This window comes from Molossus molossus, unplaced genomic scaffold, assembly GCF_014108415.1.
Source record: "Molossus molossus isolate mMolMol1 unplaced genomic scaffold, mMolMol1.p scaffold_m16_p_22, whole genome shotgun sequence".
In the NCBI taxonomy this organism is placed as follows: domain Eukaryota; kingdom Metazoa; phylum Chordata; class Mammalia; order Chiroptera; family Molossidae; genus Molossus; species Molossus molossus.
Window position 1 is genome coordinate 14824602 of NW_023425358.1, and position 17926 is coordinate 14842527.

At 58.7% G+C, this 17926-nt stretch overlaps 2 protein-coding genes across 3 annotated transcripts in view; one reads left to right on the top strand and one right to left on the bottom strand.

Annotated features, from left to right (window-relative positions):
• The window catches only part of DGCR6L (DiGeorge syndrome critical region gene 6 like), a 13115-nt gene extending 12208 nt beyond the window's left edge, over positions 1–907 (top strand). Inside the window, exon 6 of the mRNA XM_036276272.1 lies at positions 882–907. The gene's annotated coding sequence lies outside the window, so the exon portion shown is untranslated. The remainder of the gene's footprint in view (positions 1–881) is intronic.
• LOC118639785 (proline dehydrogenase 1, mitochondrial-like) overlaps positions 1–17579 on the bottom strand; it is a 22072-nt gene extending 4493 nt beyond the window's left edge. The window contains exons 1-12 of one of the 2 annotated variants that reach the window (XM_036276268.1): positions 17307–17579; positions 12864–13072; positions 7657–7691; positions 7120–7269; positions 5919–5983; positions 5604–5720; positions 5094–5173; positions 4095–4176; positions 2726–2818; positions 2489–2635; positions 1539–1714; positions 296–394 (exon numbers count right to left, since the gene is read on the bottom strand). In XM_036276268.1, the coding sequence (XP_036132161.1) occupies positions 296–394; positions 1539–1714; positions 2489–2635; positions 2726–2818; positions 4095–4176; positions 5094–5173; positions 5604–5720; positions 5919–5983; positions 7120–7269; positions 7657–7691; positions 12864–13072; positions 17307–17579 (1526 nt within the window). Of the gene's footprint in view, positions 1–295; positions 395–1538; positions 1715–2488; positions 2636–2725; positions 2819–4094; positions 4177–5093; positions 5174–5603; positions 5721–5918; positions 5984–7119; positions 7270–7656; positions 7692–12863; positions 13073–16760; positions 17239–17306 lie in introns of those variants that run through there. The other variant, XM_036276269.1, reaches the window with a different exon arrangement.
• Positions 17580–17926: the final 347 nt, after the last annotated feature.

The window sequence follows — 17926 nt, forward strand, 5'->3', positions numbered from 1 at the left end:
TTTAAGTCATCTAATGAGATTTATTTTTCTAATTTGAAACCAGTAAGTCAGTTATTAATTTTTAAAACCAAATTAACTGCATATAGCCTCAGATTAGCTGCCAATAGCCTTTTGCTACAGTAGTGCCGATGCCCAGTGGGACCTGGCAGGGCAGGGGCCTGAAGCACTGAAGCCACCTCTCCAGCTTGTCCCACAGATGTTCCCCTCAAAATGCCCCCCAAGCCTGGCTGCTGGGGTGCTCACCCATGCCCTCCCTGACCCACAAACACCTGGACAGCTGTGGGGGTGCACCTACCTGCGCAGCGTGAAGCGCACTGTGTCCTCATTGTGGGAGGCCACCATCACTTCAGCCCTGGCGTTGTTCTTCAGCTCCTCCAGGACATAGCTGAGGCACCTGGGGGAGTGGCACATAACCTTGGGCCCAGAGAGTTCCCCCACAGGGGCAAAGGCCACAGGCAGCCCCAGGGCCATCCGGCGAGCCCCTTCCACCCAAAGGCGCCCATGGTGACAGGACCACGGCAAGCACTTGTCCCTCCTCAGCACCTTGTGAGTGAGAAAGAAAAAGTCAGCAGGGCTGCAGTCAGCACTCACAGGGAGCCAGCGGGGGCCCAGAGCCCTGTGTGCCCAGGGCAGATGCAGCTTGCTTCAGGAAGGGTCTTTGGGAAGCTAAAGGGGAGGGGAGGGGCCCCCGGTGCTGGGGTGCTGGGGGAGCCCTGAACACCCACCATCTGGCAGTGAAAGCAACTAGGCAGGTGCGTGTTCTCTGAGCCAGCAACTCCATTTCCAGCAACAGCTGTGTCCTCACCCATGGGTACAAAAGACAGGGATGGGGTGTGCCCTGGATCACCCTTGTAACAGCAGGATGCCAAACCACCTTAAAGCTCGCAGGGATGCGCAGAAGCACAGGCACCCTGCACTGACGCTGACCTGGGGGATCCAGATACAGCTTTACCCGGAAAGCAAGGGCAGGAGACCGCGCACAGCGCCAGCCACCACGAAGTCCGCACCCACAGCCGCGCACGGCAGCTCCTGGAAGGAAGCCGGCCGCTGCCAGGGTGCCAGGGCTGAAACGCAAGTCAGGGAGGGGAGACACCTGGGCTCTCTGAATTTGCAACATACCCACACGACCTCAGAGAGAAAAAGCATGAGGTCAGCCCGTCCGCACTGCAGCGGAAGAGACAGTGAACAACGATGGTCCCCGGAAACGAGGTGAGTGCAACGTGGGGAAGGCTACGTGGGCAACCGGCCGGAGCTGCCAGGGCACCAGGCCCGCCTAGTTTTTGTTCAGTAGACTTCTCTATATTCAAAAAGGCACCTTAATGTTTTTGAAAAAGTAAATCAAGAACAAAATAATGAGTTCTGGCCTCAGGGCAAAAGTCTTGCTCCTACCGGAAGCTTCTGACCTCCAGGGCTACTCCCTCTTTAAATGGGGTCCATCAGGCAGCTCCGGCACCAAGGAGGTCCATTCCCCTCACCATGTTCTCACTCCCTTCCCCGGGTAGCCCTGAGGCTCTGGGACCCAAGAGGGACTGGCGCACCTGTGGTACATGGTGTTGGTGGCCTCATACGTGGGGTTGATGGGGTCCTCATAGCCAATCTCCACCGCGCGGGCCCGCTCCTGGGCCATGTATGCACCCCGCACCAGCTTGGCTCCAAAACACCAGCCCTCACGGCGAGCCAGCTCCACGTCCAGGGTGACATTGTCATAGGCATCCTGCAGGGTAAGGGCCAAAAGAAGAACGAGGTCAGCCCCCATCAGCTAGCACCCCATTGCCTTCCTGGGCCCAGGAACATCCAGGGCGTGGTCAGCAAGGGGCACCAGGGCAGCAGCAGCTGGCTGAGGGAGGTGCCCTGTGCCCTGGGAGACAGGTGTGGGTGAGGAAGGCCCTTTGATCTCTGTCCCCAAGGAATGGTGACAGTGGGGCCACCTGCAGCCTCTTCTGTTTGGCCTGGGGACATTCCTTTGAGGGGACAGGCCAGGTGCCAGCAGCCTCGGTACCTGCCAGTCTCCGCAGGCTGACCTGGGGATGGCACCTTCCTGGGTACTCCCCCACCTCCACAGCCTCAATGCCCACCTGACCCCATGGTCTCTAAGCACCTCACTGGTCCCCAAGCAGCCCACTCTAGGTCTGTGCTCAGGGATCCACCCCGCAGCGTTACTGAGGAACATGCAAAGCTCGAGCCAAGTCTTTTCCGGGAGGAGGGCCCAGAGCTTTCATCCGATTCTCAGAGGAAATGCTCACTCACGAAGGCTTTGAAATCTGGGGGTTAAAGGACATTAAGCGGACCCTAAACAAGCTCCTCCATCTTCCTCCTGCCCCTCCAACACCCTTGTCTGGGACCTGGGTCCCCGAGGAGGGGCCAGCCCTTCCCCACCAGGAACTGTCACACTGGCCTCACGCTGGGCAGGGGCCTCCCTCCACGATGGCTGGGAGGAGCGGGGACGTGCCATCACCTGAAGGGTGGGGAGGACGCGGCTGGCACATACCTTGAGGTAGCACTGGTACGTGTTGAAGATGAGTGGCTTGTCCACGTTGAACTTGCGCTGCATCTCCAGCGTCAGGCGGCTGATGGCCGGCTGGAAGTAGGTCTGCTCAGCATCCACCATCAGCCGCACCCCCACCTTGGCGGCTTTCTTTGAGGTCAGGGGTGGGAGAGAGGGTTTGTCTGGGGCTCAGGTGAGACAGGAGCCCCCCAGCCCCCAGGTGCATCCCAGGCCCTCGACCTTGGCCAGGACATCCATTCTCTGCAGCATCCTCGCCATCTGCTGCTGCTCCTCCTCAGTGAACCCTGACAGCAGAGGCTCCAGCTGTCCTGTCTGAGGGCGCAGCATGCATCAGGCCACGGCGGGGCCTGGACCACGCCTCGCAAAGCCGGTGTGCCCCTCCCCAGGACCAGCGAGACCCCCCATCCTGGCATCTCCTCCACCCTGTTTGTGCATGAAGACGAGCACCCTGCCCTGAGGCCACTGGTGACACAGGGACAAGGCCACTTGGAGGCGGAACCTCAGAGCCAGCCAGCCGGCATGCTCCTACTCACAGAGCCAGAGGTCTCCGGTCAGGCCTGCACCCGAGGTATCTGCTCCCACAACCTCCCCAGTACCCTCAGAGGGTCCCCCCTTCTGCTCCCACACAAAGCTAAGGATGCTATCCTTGACTATCCCATCACCTGGAAAGGCTCAGCCCCAAGCAGGGAGCGGGCTCAAAGAAATAACTGCGGCTACAGGAAGACGGGGACAGCCGTGCAGCACACTGATTGGACAGGGGCACCGTCCCCAGACCGTGGCCTCCAGTGGGCTGGTGCTTGGAGTCAGTGGACACATGCTGCAGGCCTGTGCGGCTCTGGGGCCCTCTGCTCACCCCACTTGCCCGCTAACCCTGTCCGGGGGCTCCGAGGGGAGGGGGCCCGCAGGGGGACCCAGGCTGGGGGTTTGTGGAAGACATGCTTGCCAGGTTTATCCTCCAGGTGCTTCTGCTGCTGCTTCACATCCCAGCTTAAGAGGTGGTTTCAAACATGGCCACACATTCCTGGACACCCTCCCGTGAGCAGGTGGAATCTCATCCCTCCCCCTGAACGCGGCCAGCCTACTGACTTACATTTACCCAAGGGATCAGGCGGAGGTGAGCTGTGGGATTTCTGAGGCTAGGCTAGAAAAGGGACAGAGCTTCCGCCTTACTCCTGGGGACACTCGTGCAGGGACCCAGCCGCCACACGAGGAGGAAGCCCTGGCTGAGTCGGGACCCTCCACAATGACCCCAGCCCCTGCCACCCTCTGAGTACAACTGCGAGAGAACCCTGAGGGAACGGCCTAGAACTGTGGCGGGGAATCCTATGTGTTGCCCTTTCAGACCAGCGAGGTTTGGGGTGACCCAATGTGCAAGGACAGATGACATGGGAAGGTTCCCCCCTCTTCTCCTGTGGGTCTCTGTCCCACTCTGGGGGACACTAGTAGGTGTCTTCTTCCCCCTAGACCATGGGGTCTCATGGGGCTGAGGAGGACAGTAGTCTTGGACCCGAGTAGGCAACAGGGAACATTGCCCTTCCTGGCCTGACATCCTCGGAGGCAGGGCTCATTGGTGAGGGGGTGGCGTCACCTGCATGTTGGGGACCACCAGGTGCTTGGAGAGCTCGGTCCTGCTGTCAATGAGGCTGTTCCAGTCCAGCAGGTCCAGGGTGCTGCGGGAGAAGGTGGGTCAATGGAGTGGCGGCGGTAGCTTCTCCATCCAGCCAGGTGACTTTACCTATGGGTGCTGGGGGTGCCTAGAGGCCAAGCCAGCCTATTCCCTAAAAGAGCACCCCCAGACCCAATCCCCACAGAACCTGCCTCGGTATTCAGTTTCAAAAGACAGATAAAATGTATATGTCGTTCTGTTTAAAAAGATGAAAACCAACCCTGGCCGGTGTGGCTCATTTGGCTGGAGCATTGTCCCATGCACCAAAGGGTCATGGATTCAATTCCCAGTCAGGGCACATACCCAGGTTGTGGGTTCGATCCCCATTCGGGGTGCGTACGGGAGGCAAGTGATCGATGTATGTTTCTCTCTCTTCCTCTCTCTCTAAAATCAATGAAAAAAATATCCTCAGGTGGAGACTAAAATAAAAAAATGAAAACCAAAACATGAACGTGTTCTGCATCAGGGTGGCAGCATCTATGAAAACTTGGGGCGTGCACCAAGAACACCACTGGCAACGGCGGGCTTGGGGAAGAGGCAAACATGGAGAGCGGGCAGAAGCAGACAGCGTTCGAGGAGAAAGTACCCTGTTGCAGTGCAGGCGCCCTGGTGACCTCAGGCCCAGCCCCCAGCACTCGAGGATGAAGCCTGCGGTTCTCTGGGCCTCAGCTGCCCTGACCCTCCATCTGATCAGCTGCAGTCACCTAGCTCTGTGCCCAAGCTGCCAGCCCTCATCTGTGGACTCCCAGTTCCATCAACTCCCATTCTGTGCATCTCAGAGGAGCAGTTTCTTTGGCACCATCACCATAAGGCCCACAGACTCGAGGAGGGTAACCGGGACAGGGAGAGGCTGCTGGAACCATGGCTGAAAGGGGGGGGGGGGGGGAACACTCCCATTTCTCAGCCCGGTGCTGCTCTTACCTGGACACGCCCAGGGTCTCTGCGGTGAACCAGTCCTCCATCTCCTTCCTGGAGGCAATGCCCATCTTCGCCATGCTCTCCTTGAGAAGTGAGAAGGTGTCCATGCCCTGGCATCCCCAGCCCCTCTCACTAACAGTTAGTGTTTCCCGCCTACTGGTTTGTGATCTGTTTTGACTTGACTACACTGTTAGCAAGAACAGGAAACCGTTCGGGCTGTGTTTCTGCTCCATAAATGGGTCCATCCCCACCAGTTCCTGATGCCCCTTTCCTGTCCCTGCAGCTCCGCAGAGCGACCGGCAAGGCCAGCGCGTCCACCTCCTGTCCAGTGTGTCCTCAGCCTCTGGTCAGATTCCTTCCCAGACAAACCCTGGCAGCTTCGGGGCGGGCTGCAAGCCCTGGAGCAGCTGCGGGAACCCACCTCAGATACCGCCTGGCCAGTTCCTCCTGGGCAGGGCGCCTCCCCAGCCCACGCTGTGCACCCACTCACACCACTAGGGAAGGGCTGCCCACCTGCAGCGCCACCACCTCCAGCTTTGTGTCCAGGGCAGCCAGCCCGGCCTTCCCTTGCTCTGCAGCGATTTGGTGAAAGAACCGTCTCCACTTGATCAGCACGTCCGAGAGCTGCAGCTGCAAATGCAGGCCTGAGCTGCCTCTCAGGTGCACGCCCAGCTCCCTGCCCCCGGGCCCCACACAGGCCCTGGGCCCCTCCCGTCCCACCTGTGTACTTGCTCCCAGCTCCAAGGTACCGGCACGGGAGCTTTCACTTAACGCTCATGGCAGCCCCAGTTCCTGCCATCTCTGCACGCGGCAGGTCCCAGCACTTACCAGAAACTGGGGTCTCCCCAGGGCCGTGAGCTTAATGGCCGAGAAGCCATCATCGCTGGCTCCAGCTGTGGGAAGTCACAGGAAGAGCCCTTAAGGCTCCAGAGCCGGGGGATGGACCAGGAGCCTGTGCTCACCCATAACCACGGTGCGGTGCGCACAGCTACTCCAAACGCCCCGCCCTGGAGGTAGGAACAGTGACGTTTGCGTTTGCCACGTGGGTCAGGAAGGTAGTGGGGAGGCCTGCCCATTCCTACATGACCCTGATGATCACCCCCATCCCTGCCTGTTTCCTCTCCCCTGCCCTCAGCACGCAGCCTGCGCAAGGGGGGCTCACAGAACACAGAAATGCAGAGCAGAAAGCAGACTGGAGCGTGGAAGGTGCTCAACCACCACACTTCTGTCTGGCTTCTGGCTTCCGGAGCGCACTTTGCTTCCGAGGGAGGGAGCCTCCTGTCTATTTGCTCCCAGGCAGAGTGGCCAGGGAGGCAAACAGATGCCACTGACGCTGGGCACGGCACGGCCAAGTGTCTGCCTGACTGGCCAGGGCCTCCCCAGTGCCACTCTTAGCAGACTGCTTCTGACCATCGCTCACTCCCGTTTCTGAGAGTGTTCCAAAGGTGCGGAGCCCGCTGTCCTGTCCTGGGGGATGCTGAGGGTGCACAGTGGGGTGGCACTGTGATCTGTGACGTTTCTACAGACTACAGGACATGAAGGCCTCAGTGACCTCCCAACTTAACTGGCCTCCCTGGGCAGGTGCTCCCGTCTCCAGGCTGTGTGGGGAGGAATTCTCACTAACGAGGATCTGCACCTGCTCCCTGAACGCCGCAGCCCTCGGCAAGCCCACGTGCCACCTGTGACCAGAGTCTTGCCCCTGCCATAACTGGGGCCGCTGGCCAACTGAGGGCCTTCCCAAAGGTCCACACTGGGCACCTGGTTCCCAGGAAAGGGGAGGGAGGCACCTTTCTGGGGGCAGCCATGAATTTTGTGGAGGTGCTAGATGCAGGATGACCCCCGCATGACTTAAGCCTAGTCTGTGGCTCCCACATGTCCCTCCAGGTTATCCTCACAACCGTCAGGGCTGCCCAGACAGACAGACTGAGTGCTCCAGTGCTGGCCTCCCACCCACCCACGTGTCCACATGCCACAGGTCGGCCCAGGCTGGGCCTGGCAGGTGGACAGGCAGCAAAGAGCGAGGCCCCACCTGAAGCCTCAATGCAGCGCAGGAACGTCTCCATGTGGCCGTCACACTTGGCTTCGTTGGTGTAGAAGTAGGTGCGGGCACTGACGACGCCATCCCTGCGGTCTCCAAAGGCCTGGTGGGCCTGGTACTGCTTCTCCCTCTTACTGGGGCCTGCAAACGACCTGAGCACTCACCTGGCTCTGTACCCGCTCCACCCTCACCCCCAGCACACGACGCCCTGCGCCCCCCTGCACTGTGCTGACGGCCGCTCGCCAGCGCCCAGTCACCAGCCCCTGTCCCCGCTCTCCTCCCTGGAAGAGCCTGGTCACATGGCAGACCTGGGCCAGGGAGGCAGAACCCCGACCAACGGAGGGCTGTGAGGATGTGTCAGCACATTCAGAGCAGTGGCCCGGGTGCCCGTGGACATGGCTCAGGACCCAGCACAGCCCTTTGTGCCCTGGGCTGGCTGTGCCCCCAGTCTAGATCCCAGGCCATGGTGGGGTGGGGGGACAGGAGGGTGGAGGTGAGAGCATTAGTTGGTGCACAGCTGCCTCTTACCTCCGCCCTCCCTCTCTGCCACTGAGGTGCAGGACCTGAGGGAAGGAAGAGGGCAAGGGTCAGGGTCACACCACCTCGGGCACAGCTGACAAGCACGTCCCCAGCAGGGTGAGAGAAAACAGGGGCTGAGCCCTGAACATGACCACGAAAAGCTGTGTGAGGAAGGCTGGGTTAGCCGGGCAGGTAAGAGTGACTCACCCGCCCCACCCACCCAGGCCTGGGAGTTACCTCCTGGGGGCTGGGAGGGGCAGCAGCCTCCACCCCAACATGCCTACCAGCCCTGCAGCCTGGAGAAGCCTCAGGCTCCCCCTGGGTGGAGCCCCTCCACAGCATGGAGGAGAAGTAAAACTACTGGACAGGTGGAGGGTTCTCTGGAGCCCAGAGCATGGAGTAAGTCCCGAAGGAATGCCTAGCTATGGGCCAGTCAGGGCTGATGAGACACAGACAACCACCAGCACACAAAATCCCCCAAATCAGTGAGTGAAGCCCCCTTGCTTTACCCTCCACCCCCCACCTCCAGGCACCTCCTGCCCCCCCACACAGCCAGCCTCACCTCCACCCACCCCAGCACCCTGCTCCATTCTTAGCCCTTAGGCTTATTTTCTAATCAGCAACCAAAATCTTTCTTTGAAAATGAAAGCCCTCCCATGGCCGAATAACACCTCCAGGCGTCAGAAGGCCGGGTGGATGGGAGGCCAGCCCTCAGCCCTGGCTGCCCACCCCTGCCAGCCTCGAGCAGCCCTCCTCGCAGCAGCCCTCCTCCTCACCGTGGCCATGGACTGGAGACTGCAGATGAAGGGAACGCCCATCACTGCTGCCCACCGCGCACCCCTGCCGCTCTACCTACCGTCTGAATGTACGAAAAGCCTCCTCAGTCAGTGACCACAGAGAGGGCTCGGCCGCAGCCCTGCAGCCACCCCGTGACCTCCCAAGTCCTCAGACCTGTGGGGTCTGCCCACAGCCCACAGGGAGAGGGCAGTGATTCTTCCCCAGGGGCACACTAGGCCAAGCAAAGCCCGAGAAGCTGCTGACAGGTACCTGCTGTTAGCTCTTAACTTCCACATTACTGCCCTAAACCTCTCATTCCCAGAAACCAAAACCCATCACTCTTATGGTTTAACCTTTCCCTAAGCCTCTCATTCCAGAAAACTAAAACCCATCACTCCAGCCAGGAGGAAGGGAATGATGGAACCATCCTAACCCACCCAAAACTGCAAACAAGAAAAACAAGTTTCAGGAGACCCCAGCCCCTGACAATCAAGAACTCGGGAGACCCCAGGCCTGACCAATCAAAGACGACCACGTCTCCTCGGCTGAAGGACCCTCCCCCTAGCCCTGAGTTTAAAAATCCCTCGTCTGTACAAGCCTGTACAAGCCGGTTGCTACTCTCTCCTTAGAGACAGTCCAGCAGGCTGATTCCCAATAAACCTGCACTTCTGGAGACCCTGCACCACCTCATTCCGCCTCGTGTTCTTTTTTTTTTTTTTAATCCCCATGTGAGGACATTGTTTCCATTCTTTGGTCAGATAGAGTGGGAGAGAGAGAGAGGAAGAGAGAGAGAGAGAGAGAGAGAGAGAGAGGGAGAGAAACATCGTGAAAGGGACACATCGAGTGGCTGCCACCCACCCGGCCCAACCAGGGCTGGGGACAAACTGCAACCAAGGTACGTGCCCTTAGCAGGAACCGAACCCGGGTCTCTCTGGACCACAGGTCGACGCTCTAACTGCTGAGCCAAATCAGCCAGGGCTCCACCTCGTTCTTACACCTGCACCTGCAGTGGCCTCACACGTGTCAAGAGGCTGTGGCAACTTTTACTCACTGCCCCTAGAGCAAGTCCTGAGCTGCCCTGCTACCCTCCAGGGAGCTGTCCCTCCAGGCCTGGCTTCTCCATAGCCCCAGGGCCTGAATCTGGGACCTTGGGACACAGTGCCTAAGTCAGGACCCAGAAAGGTCAGGGCTCCCCGCGCAGTGGGGCAGCCCACAAGGCCACAGCCTGGGGACAAGAATGGGAGTTACACCGCCAGTCACTGCTCCAGCCTCCTCAAGCCAACCAGAAGCAAGTGCTTGATGTAACAGAAGAGAAGAGGGTGAGGTATGAGACGATGCTGGCCCCAAACACGACATCCCTGCGGGAACAAGGAGCTCCCACCCCCACCCCCAACCGGAGGTCCCTGGTCAAGGGCACCTACAAGACCAGCCCAGGCCCTCCAAGCTGTGGCCCAGGTACAACTAGCAAAAACCACCCATTAAAGGGGACGCACGACATGGGAACCCACTGTGTGCACTAAGGGAAGGGTCTGGTGAGCAAAAACGGCAGCTGGTGGGACTCGTGCCTGCTCTGTGACCACAGGGTCCATGGCTCAGAGAAGGTGAGCACTAACCACACAGTTATCTACCTTCTAGGCAACGGCTTTCCGTCTAATGGGGAACCATTATCTAAAAGGTCCCCAAGGGCCTGGGGCCATCAGGTTCCCACTGACAGATAGAGCTAGGCTCAAGGACTCCCCCTTTCTCGCTCCCAGCATGCTCAGCAGCAGGAAAGCCACTGGAGACCATGGCTATTTCCATCGTGAACCTCCTGGGCACAGACCAGAGGAGAAGCAATGGGCTGAGTGGAGGAGTCGGGTGGGTTGCACAGTCACGTGGTCAGGTGGGTGGGTCAAAAGGAGACAAAGACAGCGGTCCCCACATGCAATGTAGGTCACATCACCAAAGGGCAAAGGAAGAGAGCACCTAGTATGCACACACATGTGCACGGCCCAGGACCTGGAAGAGAGAACAAAGTACACCTGGGGACAGAACACCAGTGCCCTAGGGGTCTGCAAAGGGGACAGGAGGACCCAACCACCCTCTCAGCCACCTCCAAGCTCAGCTCTCAGCAGCCGCTTTGCGTGATTGGTTGGCTGGGTGCCTTTTAGAGAAAAGCAGACAGTGAGGAGAAACCACGCCAGCCCCCCTCACTCCAGATCGCAATGGTGAAATGCAGGCCAGGCAGCAGCAGGTGGGAGAAAAGCTGGGCCCAGTCTAAAGGGGCGTTCCTGCCTGCACGCCCCATCCTGGGCTCCCCAGGCCCTGGGTCCAGGCAGCACCTGGACACTCTGCACGCTTATCCCAGGGAGCTTCCACCACTCTGGGGACCAAAGCCCAGAGAGCCTCCAGCCAGCCCCGAGTCTGCACAAACAAGACAGACACACCTGCCATCCACACTGTCCCTGGGTCCTAATCACATCCGATCATCAGGAATACCCCTATCCCCTTTCCCCATCTCCATGGCTTCTGGCCTGCTGGGGGTCCTCTCCAAGAGTCGGGGCCCTGTGGGGGTCCTCTCCTAGTTGGGGTCCTGGCCTCTGCCTTCTTACAAGTGCTCAGGGAAACACCACCCGTGCCCTCCATAGATGGCTACAGTCTCCCACCTCCTGTTTCCTACCCTGAGAAGCCTTCCTGTGTCCCCTCATCACACCTTCAGGAGACCTACTGGGTCTCTTGTGCCTTCAGATGCCTCCTTATTTTCTGTGCCTTTTCCAGTTGTGCCCAAGGCAGACCCAAGGATCCCCTGCCTGGGGCAGTGGCCTCCACATCACTACCAAGAGCAGGGTCCACGGGCATGTTTAGAGCCTCTCCTAGCCAGGACCACCCAGCAAACCAGGCAGGCAACTTGACGGTGCAGACCAGCACCTGCAAGCCCATTCCACACCTCAGCCAGGCCCCTCCGAGGGCACGGGGCCTCTGGCAGGAGAGCTGGGCATGAGTCCTTGACCCTGGCACTGATGCCACTGGCACTGATGACAGTCACCCTGTCAGGATGGGAGGGATCACCGCTCATGTCCCAGAGCCCACCAAGTGGTGCTCCTGCAGGACAAGGGGTGGGGGTGCTAACAGCAGGGCAGTCCAAGGGCACAGGCTCCAAGGCTCCTCAGCAGGGCAGGGAGGAAGCCAGGCAGGCTGCCCTGGGAAAGGAGTCTTTTCAGACCAGAGAGAAAATCCCGTTGTGAACCACCCAGCTCTCACCCTGACATTGCTGGACACAGCCCGTTACTTAGTCAACAGACAGCCACAGCCCCCACTGGGAACAAAGTGGGTGCTCAGCTGGAAACCCTGCCTTTAAGACAGCAAATCACTAGGCAGGGGCTGGGCTCCCCAGGCCAATTGGCCAACAAGAGGCTTGGACATTCTGTTCTCGGGGCAGGAGCCTCATGTGACTCCCCCTCCCTTTCCTCCCTGGGCCAGAGCAAACACCACAGCCCCAGAGGGCAGGTTACTCAGCAGGTCTGGCCCAAGCTCAGGTCAGTCGGGCACAACTGCTGTCAGCACTTGGGATTCCAGATGTGAGGGCGTGGCCTGGAGGGGTCCTGGCATCAGGACGGAAACCGCACATTTTGCAAAGAAAGGGCTGGTCTCGACTGTGCCTCCTGTAAGGACACTACTCTAATTCTGACTCAGCAGGCTGAATAAGGGAAGTGCCCCTCTGTCGCCACACTCACTGCCCAGACAACAAGCCCTGCAGCAAGTTGGTGACCGCAGGGGGAACCCAGGCTGGCTTGCCACCATCCTGACTGCACATTCCCTTCACTGATGCCCGGACAGGCTCCAAACCTAGCAGGCAGCGCCCACCTGCATATCAGAGAACCATCTCAGGGGCCAGGAAAGGGTGGGGCAGTGGGTCCCACGCCGCAGGCCAGGCATCCTCCCAGAGGAGATGCTTTAGCAGAGCAGAAAGCCTCCGCACCAGGGAAGGCAAATCTCTTGCAACCGGCTGGGTAGCCCTATTCTCAGCCTTGAGAGCCATTCAGCGTGTTTGCCACAGCTACTCAACTCTGCCCCTGTACGGCGAAAGCGATTTGAATTTCATGTAATTTTCACATGTCATAAAATATTATTCTTGCTTTGATTTGTTTCAACCATTTAAAAATGCAAAAACCATTCTCAGCTTGCAGACCATACAAAACTAGGCGGTAGGTGGGATTGACTGTGGGTCATAGTGTGCTGACCCCTATGCTCGCTGCTCCTCCAGCCTCCTATGAAAGCCCAGGCCTGTAATCCTCACGAGGCAAAAACGCAAGAACTGCAGGCTGAACCCAGGAGGGCTTCAGGTAATGAGGCTGACCAAGCTCTCCTAGCCCTGGCCTCCTCCCAGCCCAGGCCTCAGTCCAGCCCCTGGCTGTCCTGGGTGCTTTGGGGATACCACCAAGATGTCAGGCAGGCCTTACTCCATCTCTTGGCGCTCCGCCTCCTCTGTGCTCAGGTCCTCCTCCACACCGTAGTCCAGGATGGAGCCCACGCCAAAGGCCCTGTTACGCCGGATCATGGGTTGAATGGACTCCTGGTCCTCGCCAGCCACAAACTGCCCATAAAAGGTCATCTTCATTAGCTTTTCGAACAGTCTTTGTCCCAGAAGTCTGCTGGCGAAATGGAGTAGCTGAAAGGCAAAGGGAAGAAGCTGTTCTGGGCCGCCAGCAACCCCTGCCCCAGCAGGACACCCTGCCTCCCTGACCGCTTCAGTCCAACTACAAAGCCTTGACATGCTCTCCCCGGGGCCTCGGTTTTATATTGGAGACCACCCGAAGCGACTTGCTAGTCTGCTTACAGCAACGGTCAATCACCACTTCTCATGCTGGGGGGTACTAAGTGCCACCCCTGTGGTCACTCTTCCTCCCTGCCCTGCACACTCACAGATGATCCCAGCGGCACCCAGCAGGTGTCTGACCATCACTTGGTGGATAAGGAAGCCAATGGCAGGCCTCTCTGGGAAGAGCAATGGGCGTGTTCATATACTCCCTAGATCCAGACCTCAGAAAGACGTTGGGGAAGAGGAAGATTTGGTGCAACTTTTTAGCAAGCAAGATTTTTCGATAGTTTGTTTGCTGCTTGGTCCAAGTTCCTAGCACAGTGCCTGGCAAGGGTCTGGCTCTTCCAGGGTTGAACAAATGAGTATGTGCAAAATTCAGAATGAATCTGAGTTCTGTTGGAGGTGTAGGCTGACAATAAGCCAGGTGACCATCTACAGAGCTCTGTGAGATGACAGCCCAGCCTGGGGCCAGTGGGGTCTCAGCAGCTACCCAGGGCCACAGTAGACCAGCAGCTTGGACTGACATGTCCCTAAGACAGACAGCTGCCCATAAACCACCTAGCTTTCTCTTCCAGTCACATCCCGAATTTTGCCATCATTCATTCACATGTCCTGAGCAGCTGCTTCATGCCCAGCAGTCCTCGGCTGCACAGAACAGAGGAGCTCACATTCTCAAGGGGAGAGACTCCGAAGGAGGGAGGAACAAGGTAACTCCAGGTGGTGATTTAAAATAGGGAGGGTGGTGTTTGCTAACAGATTCAGAGAGGGGGCTTGCCTAGATGAGGGGGTGACACAGAGATGTTGCAATGGAGACAGCCAGAGCAGGAGAAATGGGGACACCCAAAGCCCCTAAGGCTTCGAGGGATGGCTACTGGGAGGGCACACCCGCCAGCCGTCTGGGAATTCCTGTGTCCAATGCCCCATCCCAGCTGCAAGACAGGAAAAGCCTGAGGTTTCTCAAACCCAGTGAATAAGAGTCCCCTTTATTGTGGGGGAACATCTCTTGGGATCAGGGTTTCGAGGAACGATCTCTACTCTAAGCAAAAGCATGAGCAAGTCAAACACCTTCACCCCTGACCAGTCTCAAGCAGCCCCCACCGGCCGGAAGGCAGACAGGCCCTCTATCTCACTGCAGCCTGTGTCTAACTTTATTGTATCACGTTGTTTTTCTAAAGAGGATTAGAAATGGAAAATGAAAGTACCAACAAGGGAAGGCAGGGCAAGCTTCCCTCTGCCCCAGCCTAACACTGAACCTGGGCCAGAGCAGCCTCACAGGAGGGGAGGCTGGCCTTAAACATATCAGAGGCCATCCGGTGGCAGGCAGGTGGGATAACTGTCACTCGGCTTGGGAAAGGAACCCCTGACAGTGTCCACATCAGCTTCGGCCCACCACGTGTGGAAGTGTCTCCTCTCAGGCCAGCAAACTTGACCGTCCAGGGCCACATGGTAAATAATTTATTTAGGCTTCGTGGGCCAAACTGCCTCTGTCACAACTACTCACCTCTGCCAGCGTAGAGCACAAGCAGCCACAGCCACCGCTAAGTGAAGGAGCAAGAGCAAGACTGACGCTTTAGTGACAAAGGCAGGAAGGCTGGGATTGGGGATCCTGGGCTGGTCGCCCACACGCCCTGCACTGCGCTTTGCGCTGATCTTCTCTGCTCCAAGGGCAGGTGGGGCTCAGAGGGCATGGCCACCCAGGTCATGGAGCCAGTCAGTCACCCTCTCACCCTGGCGAAGGGGAGGCCGGCCTGTCACAGGGCAGTGGAAGCACACAAGGCAGAGCTGACAGTTTGAATGCCAACTCCAGGACAAGCGGCCACTTTGCAACCATCTGAGCAGCATGACCTGAATGAGGGCATCCCCCCCTTTCCTTCAGGTGGGGCATCCTTCATGGATTTAGAACCCTGCACCAGTAACGCATACTCTAGTTTTCACTGTAAAACACAGATGCGTGCAGAGCACAGTTTTATCAGGTTCTCTCTCCCTGCCTCTGGCAGGGCCACCGTCACAATCTGTAGTGTCCCTTCCATCACCCTCTCTGCATTGGCTCACATCCAAACACAGGAAGGAGCCTTTGTCATGGAAGACCTAGATTTTCTGAACGATTCTCAGTGTGGCCCCCACTGGGTCCAGAGCGAAAGCAACAGTTCAAACTGGGGGCAAATTTAATGACCCTCCCACGCCCCAGCAGGGATTGGAAAGACCAGCATTGCTCAGCAGGAGGATTTTCAGCAGGAAGAATTTTTCCTGCTGTGCAGAAGACAGGGAAAGACAGGCCCACAACTATGTACAGTCTATCTGGCCTCTGCCCCACCTCCAGCACCAGGCACCAAGGCCACCATCACCAGTGGAACCACCAGCAATGACAAAGGTAGAGCAGATTCCATGGTGGGGCATGCAGAGCACCTCCTAGCTCCTTGAAGGCATCCCCAGGGCACAGGCGGGATTTGCGGGAGCCTGGGAGGGGCCTCCAGCCTCTTCCAGGAACCCATAGTTCAGTGCCTGCATTTCAGCACTCACCCCCAGCAGGCATCACAGAGAGCAGAGAGGACATATCCCTCCCTTGGTTATCTAGGGCCTCCAGCTACGCTGGCTTCACTGCTGGTGTTTTGTTTTTTTTAGAGGTAGTTTCTTTTATTTCCTTTATTGATTTTAGAGAGAGAGAAAAAAACATGGATGAGAGAGAACTCCGATTGGCTGCCTCCTGCATGCTCCCCACTAGGACTGGGCCCACAACCTGGGCATGTGCCCTGACCAGGAATCGAATCAATGACCTCTTGGTGCATGGGTCGATGCTCAACCACTGAGCCACACCAGCCGGGCTTCACTGCTGGTTTTGAACCCAGGGAAGAAAATGCAGTGCTATGCCAGAACAAAATTTGGCTTAGCTGGTTCCAAGCCCTCTCCCCCTCCCTCCCATCCAACACAGGGGGCACAGCTTCTGCACCACTCATCCTGGCAGTCCCCGTGATGCCCAGGCTGTGGGAGCTGGTCCCATATTTCCCTCCACAGAGAACCCACAGACAGACACTTCCTGCCTCCCTAAGTCACCCCTGCCCCCAGTTGCCTCCTTCCTCCTAAATGCTGCACCTCCCTTCTGGCTTCCCCTCAGACGGGGGTGCTCCCCAAAGGGTCATCATCACCTCCCACCAGCTTCCCTCACCTTGAGTGTCTCTTCTTGCCCTCCTCCCTCAGTTGGCCCTGGCCACTGCTTTACCTCAGGACATCCCCTGCTGCCACAGACACCTGGATGGCTTCCCAGAGGCCTCCATTTTTCCAATTCAGCTCTTTTCCTCCAAATCCCTCCTACCCCCATCAGTCCTAGACTCCAAATCCAAATATCTTCCAGAGGGATCCAAGCCAACACTTCCACTGGCCTCACAGACCCTTCAGAGCCACCTGACTCCGACCTCTGCCCTCACCACCCACCTGCAGTGGCCTGAACTTCACCTAAACCTGAGGTGTGGCTCAGTGCTCCTTGGTCCAGCCTCCCCCCAGAGCCCCAGGGAGGCAGCACAAGGCCCTTCTGCAGTCTCACCTGAGAAATCAAGTCCAACTGCAAGGAGAGCCTTCCAGACCCTTGGCAGGAACAACTGAAGCCTTGCAAACTGTTCCCAGGATCACCTTGAAATAAGTGCATCTCTGTGCCCCAGAGTGACGGTGGCTAGGGCAGTATTCTGTTTCTTACCTCCGAAAAGCCCTCACACTTTTCAAAGTTACCATGTCAAAATGTTAACAGTTTGATGTTTGAGCAGCTTCCTATTTTTCCCTCAATACAGTCTGTTCGTAGTGGCTGTGTCTGGGGAGCCCCTGGATCATTGAGAACTCTGGGGTCCTAGGCTATGAACCCTTCAATACCATAACAAGGAGGACACTCAATTTTAAATTTCAGATCACAACTTTGTATTACTGCAAGCGGCATATAACTTAAAAGTTAAAGTGTTCTTTGTTTCTAGTTGGTAGCACTGAGACGCAGCAAAATGCAGGAAGCAAAGGAATACCGGGAACACCCCCTCCCCGGCAAGCAGAGGAACCCGGGGGCGCTGCGCCACCCGCCCACCGGCCCACCGGCCCACCCTCGCACCTGCTCGTGGTGCGCCAGCAGCGCGGGCGAGGCGCAGAGGCGCAGCACCAGCAGGCTGCGCGCCAGCTCCCAGCTGTGCCGGCTACGGTACGCTTCCTGCGCATTGCTGAAGTCCACGGCCGGCACTGGCGGCCGCACAGCCCCGGCCGCCCTGCGTCCGGGCACGGCCCCCGCGCCCGCGGCGGGCTGCTGGCGGGCCTCGGGCGCCGTGGACAGCGCGGCAAGGCGGGGAGTGCTGGAGCGCGCCGCGGAGAGGACGCGCCTCAGAGCCATGGCTGGGGTCCGCGTGCGCGGGGCTTGCTTAAGTACCCGCCGCCCCGCCGGCCCCGCCCCGCCCCGCCCCGCCGGCCCCGCCCCGCCCCGCCGGCCCCGCCCGCGCCCGGCCGCACCCGCTTCTCGGCAGCCCCGCGGGGCCCCTGACCCCGCGCCCTCTCCACGGGAAGCCCCGCCCTGGGCTCGGTCGCCCTCCTCCGGACGCTCGGCTCCGCCCTGCCGCCCTCGCAGCACCGCGGGCTTCTAGGAAGGCCCCGCCCCACGAGCGTTAGGAAACTGTGTGTGTCCCGTGGCGGGTCCTGCACACCGAGCGGTCCCACTTACGCCTGAAACCCCCTCTCAGCCCG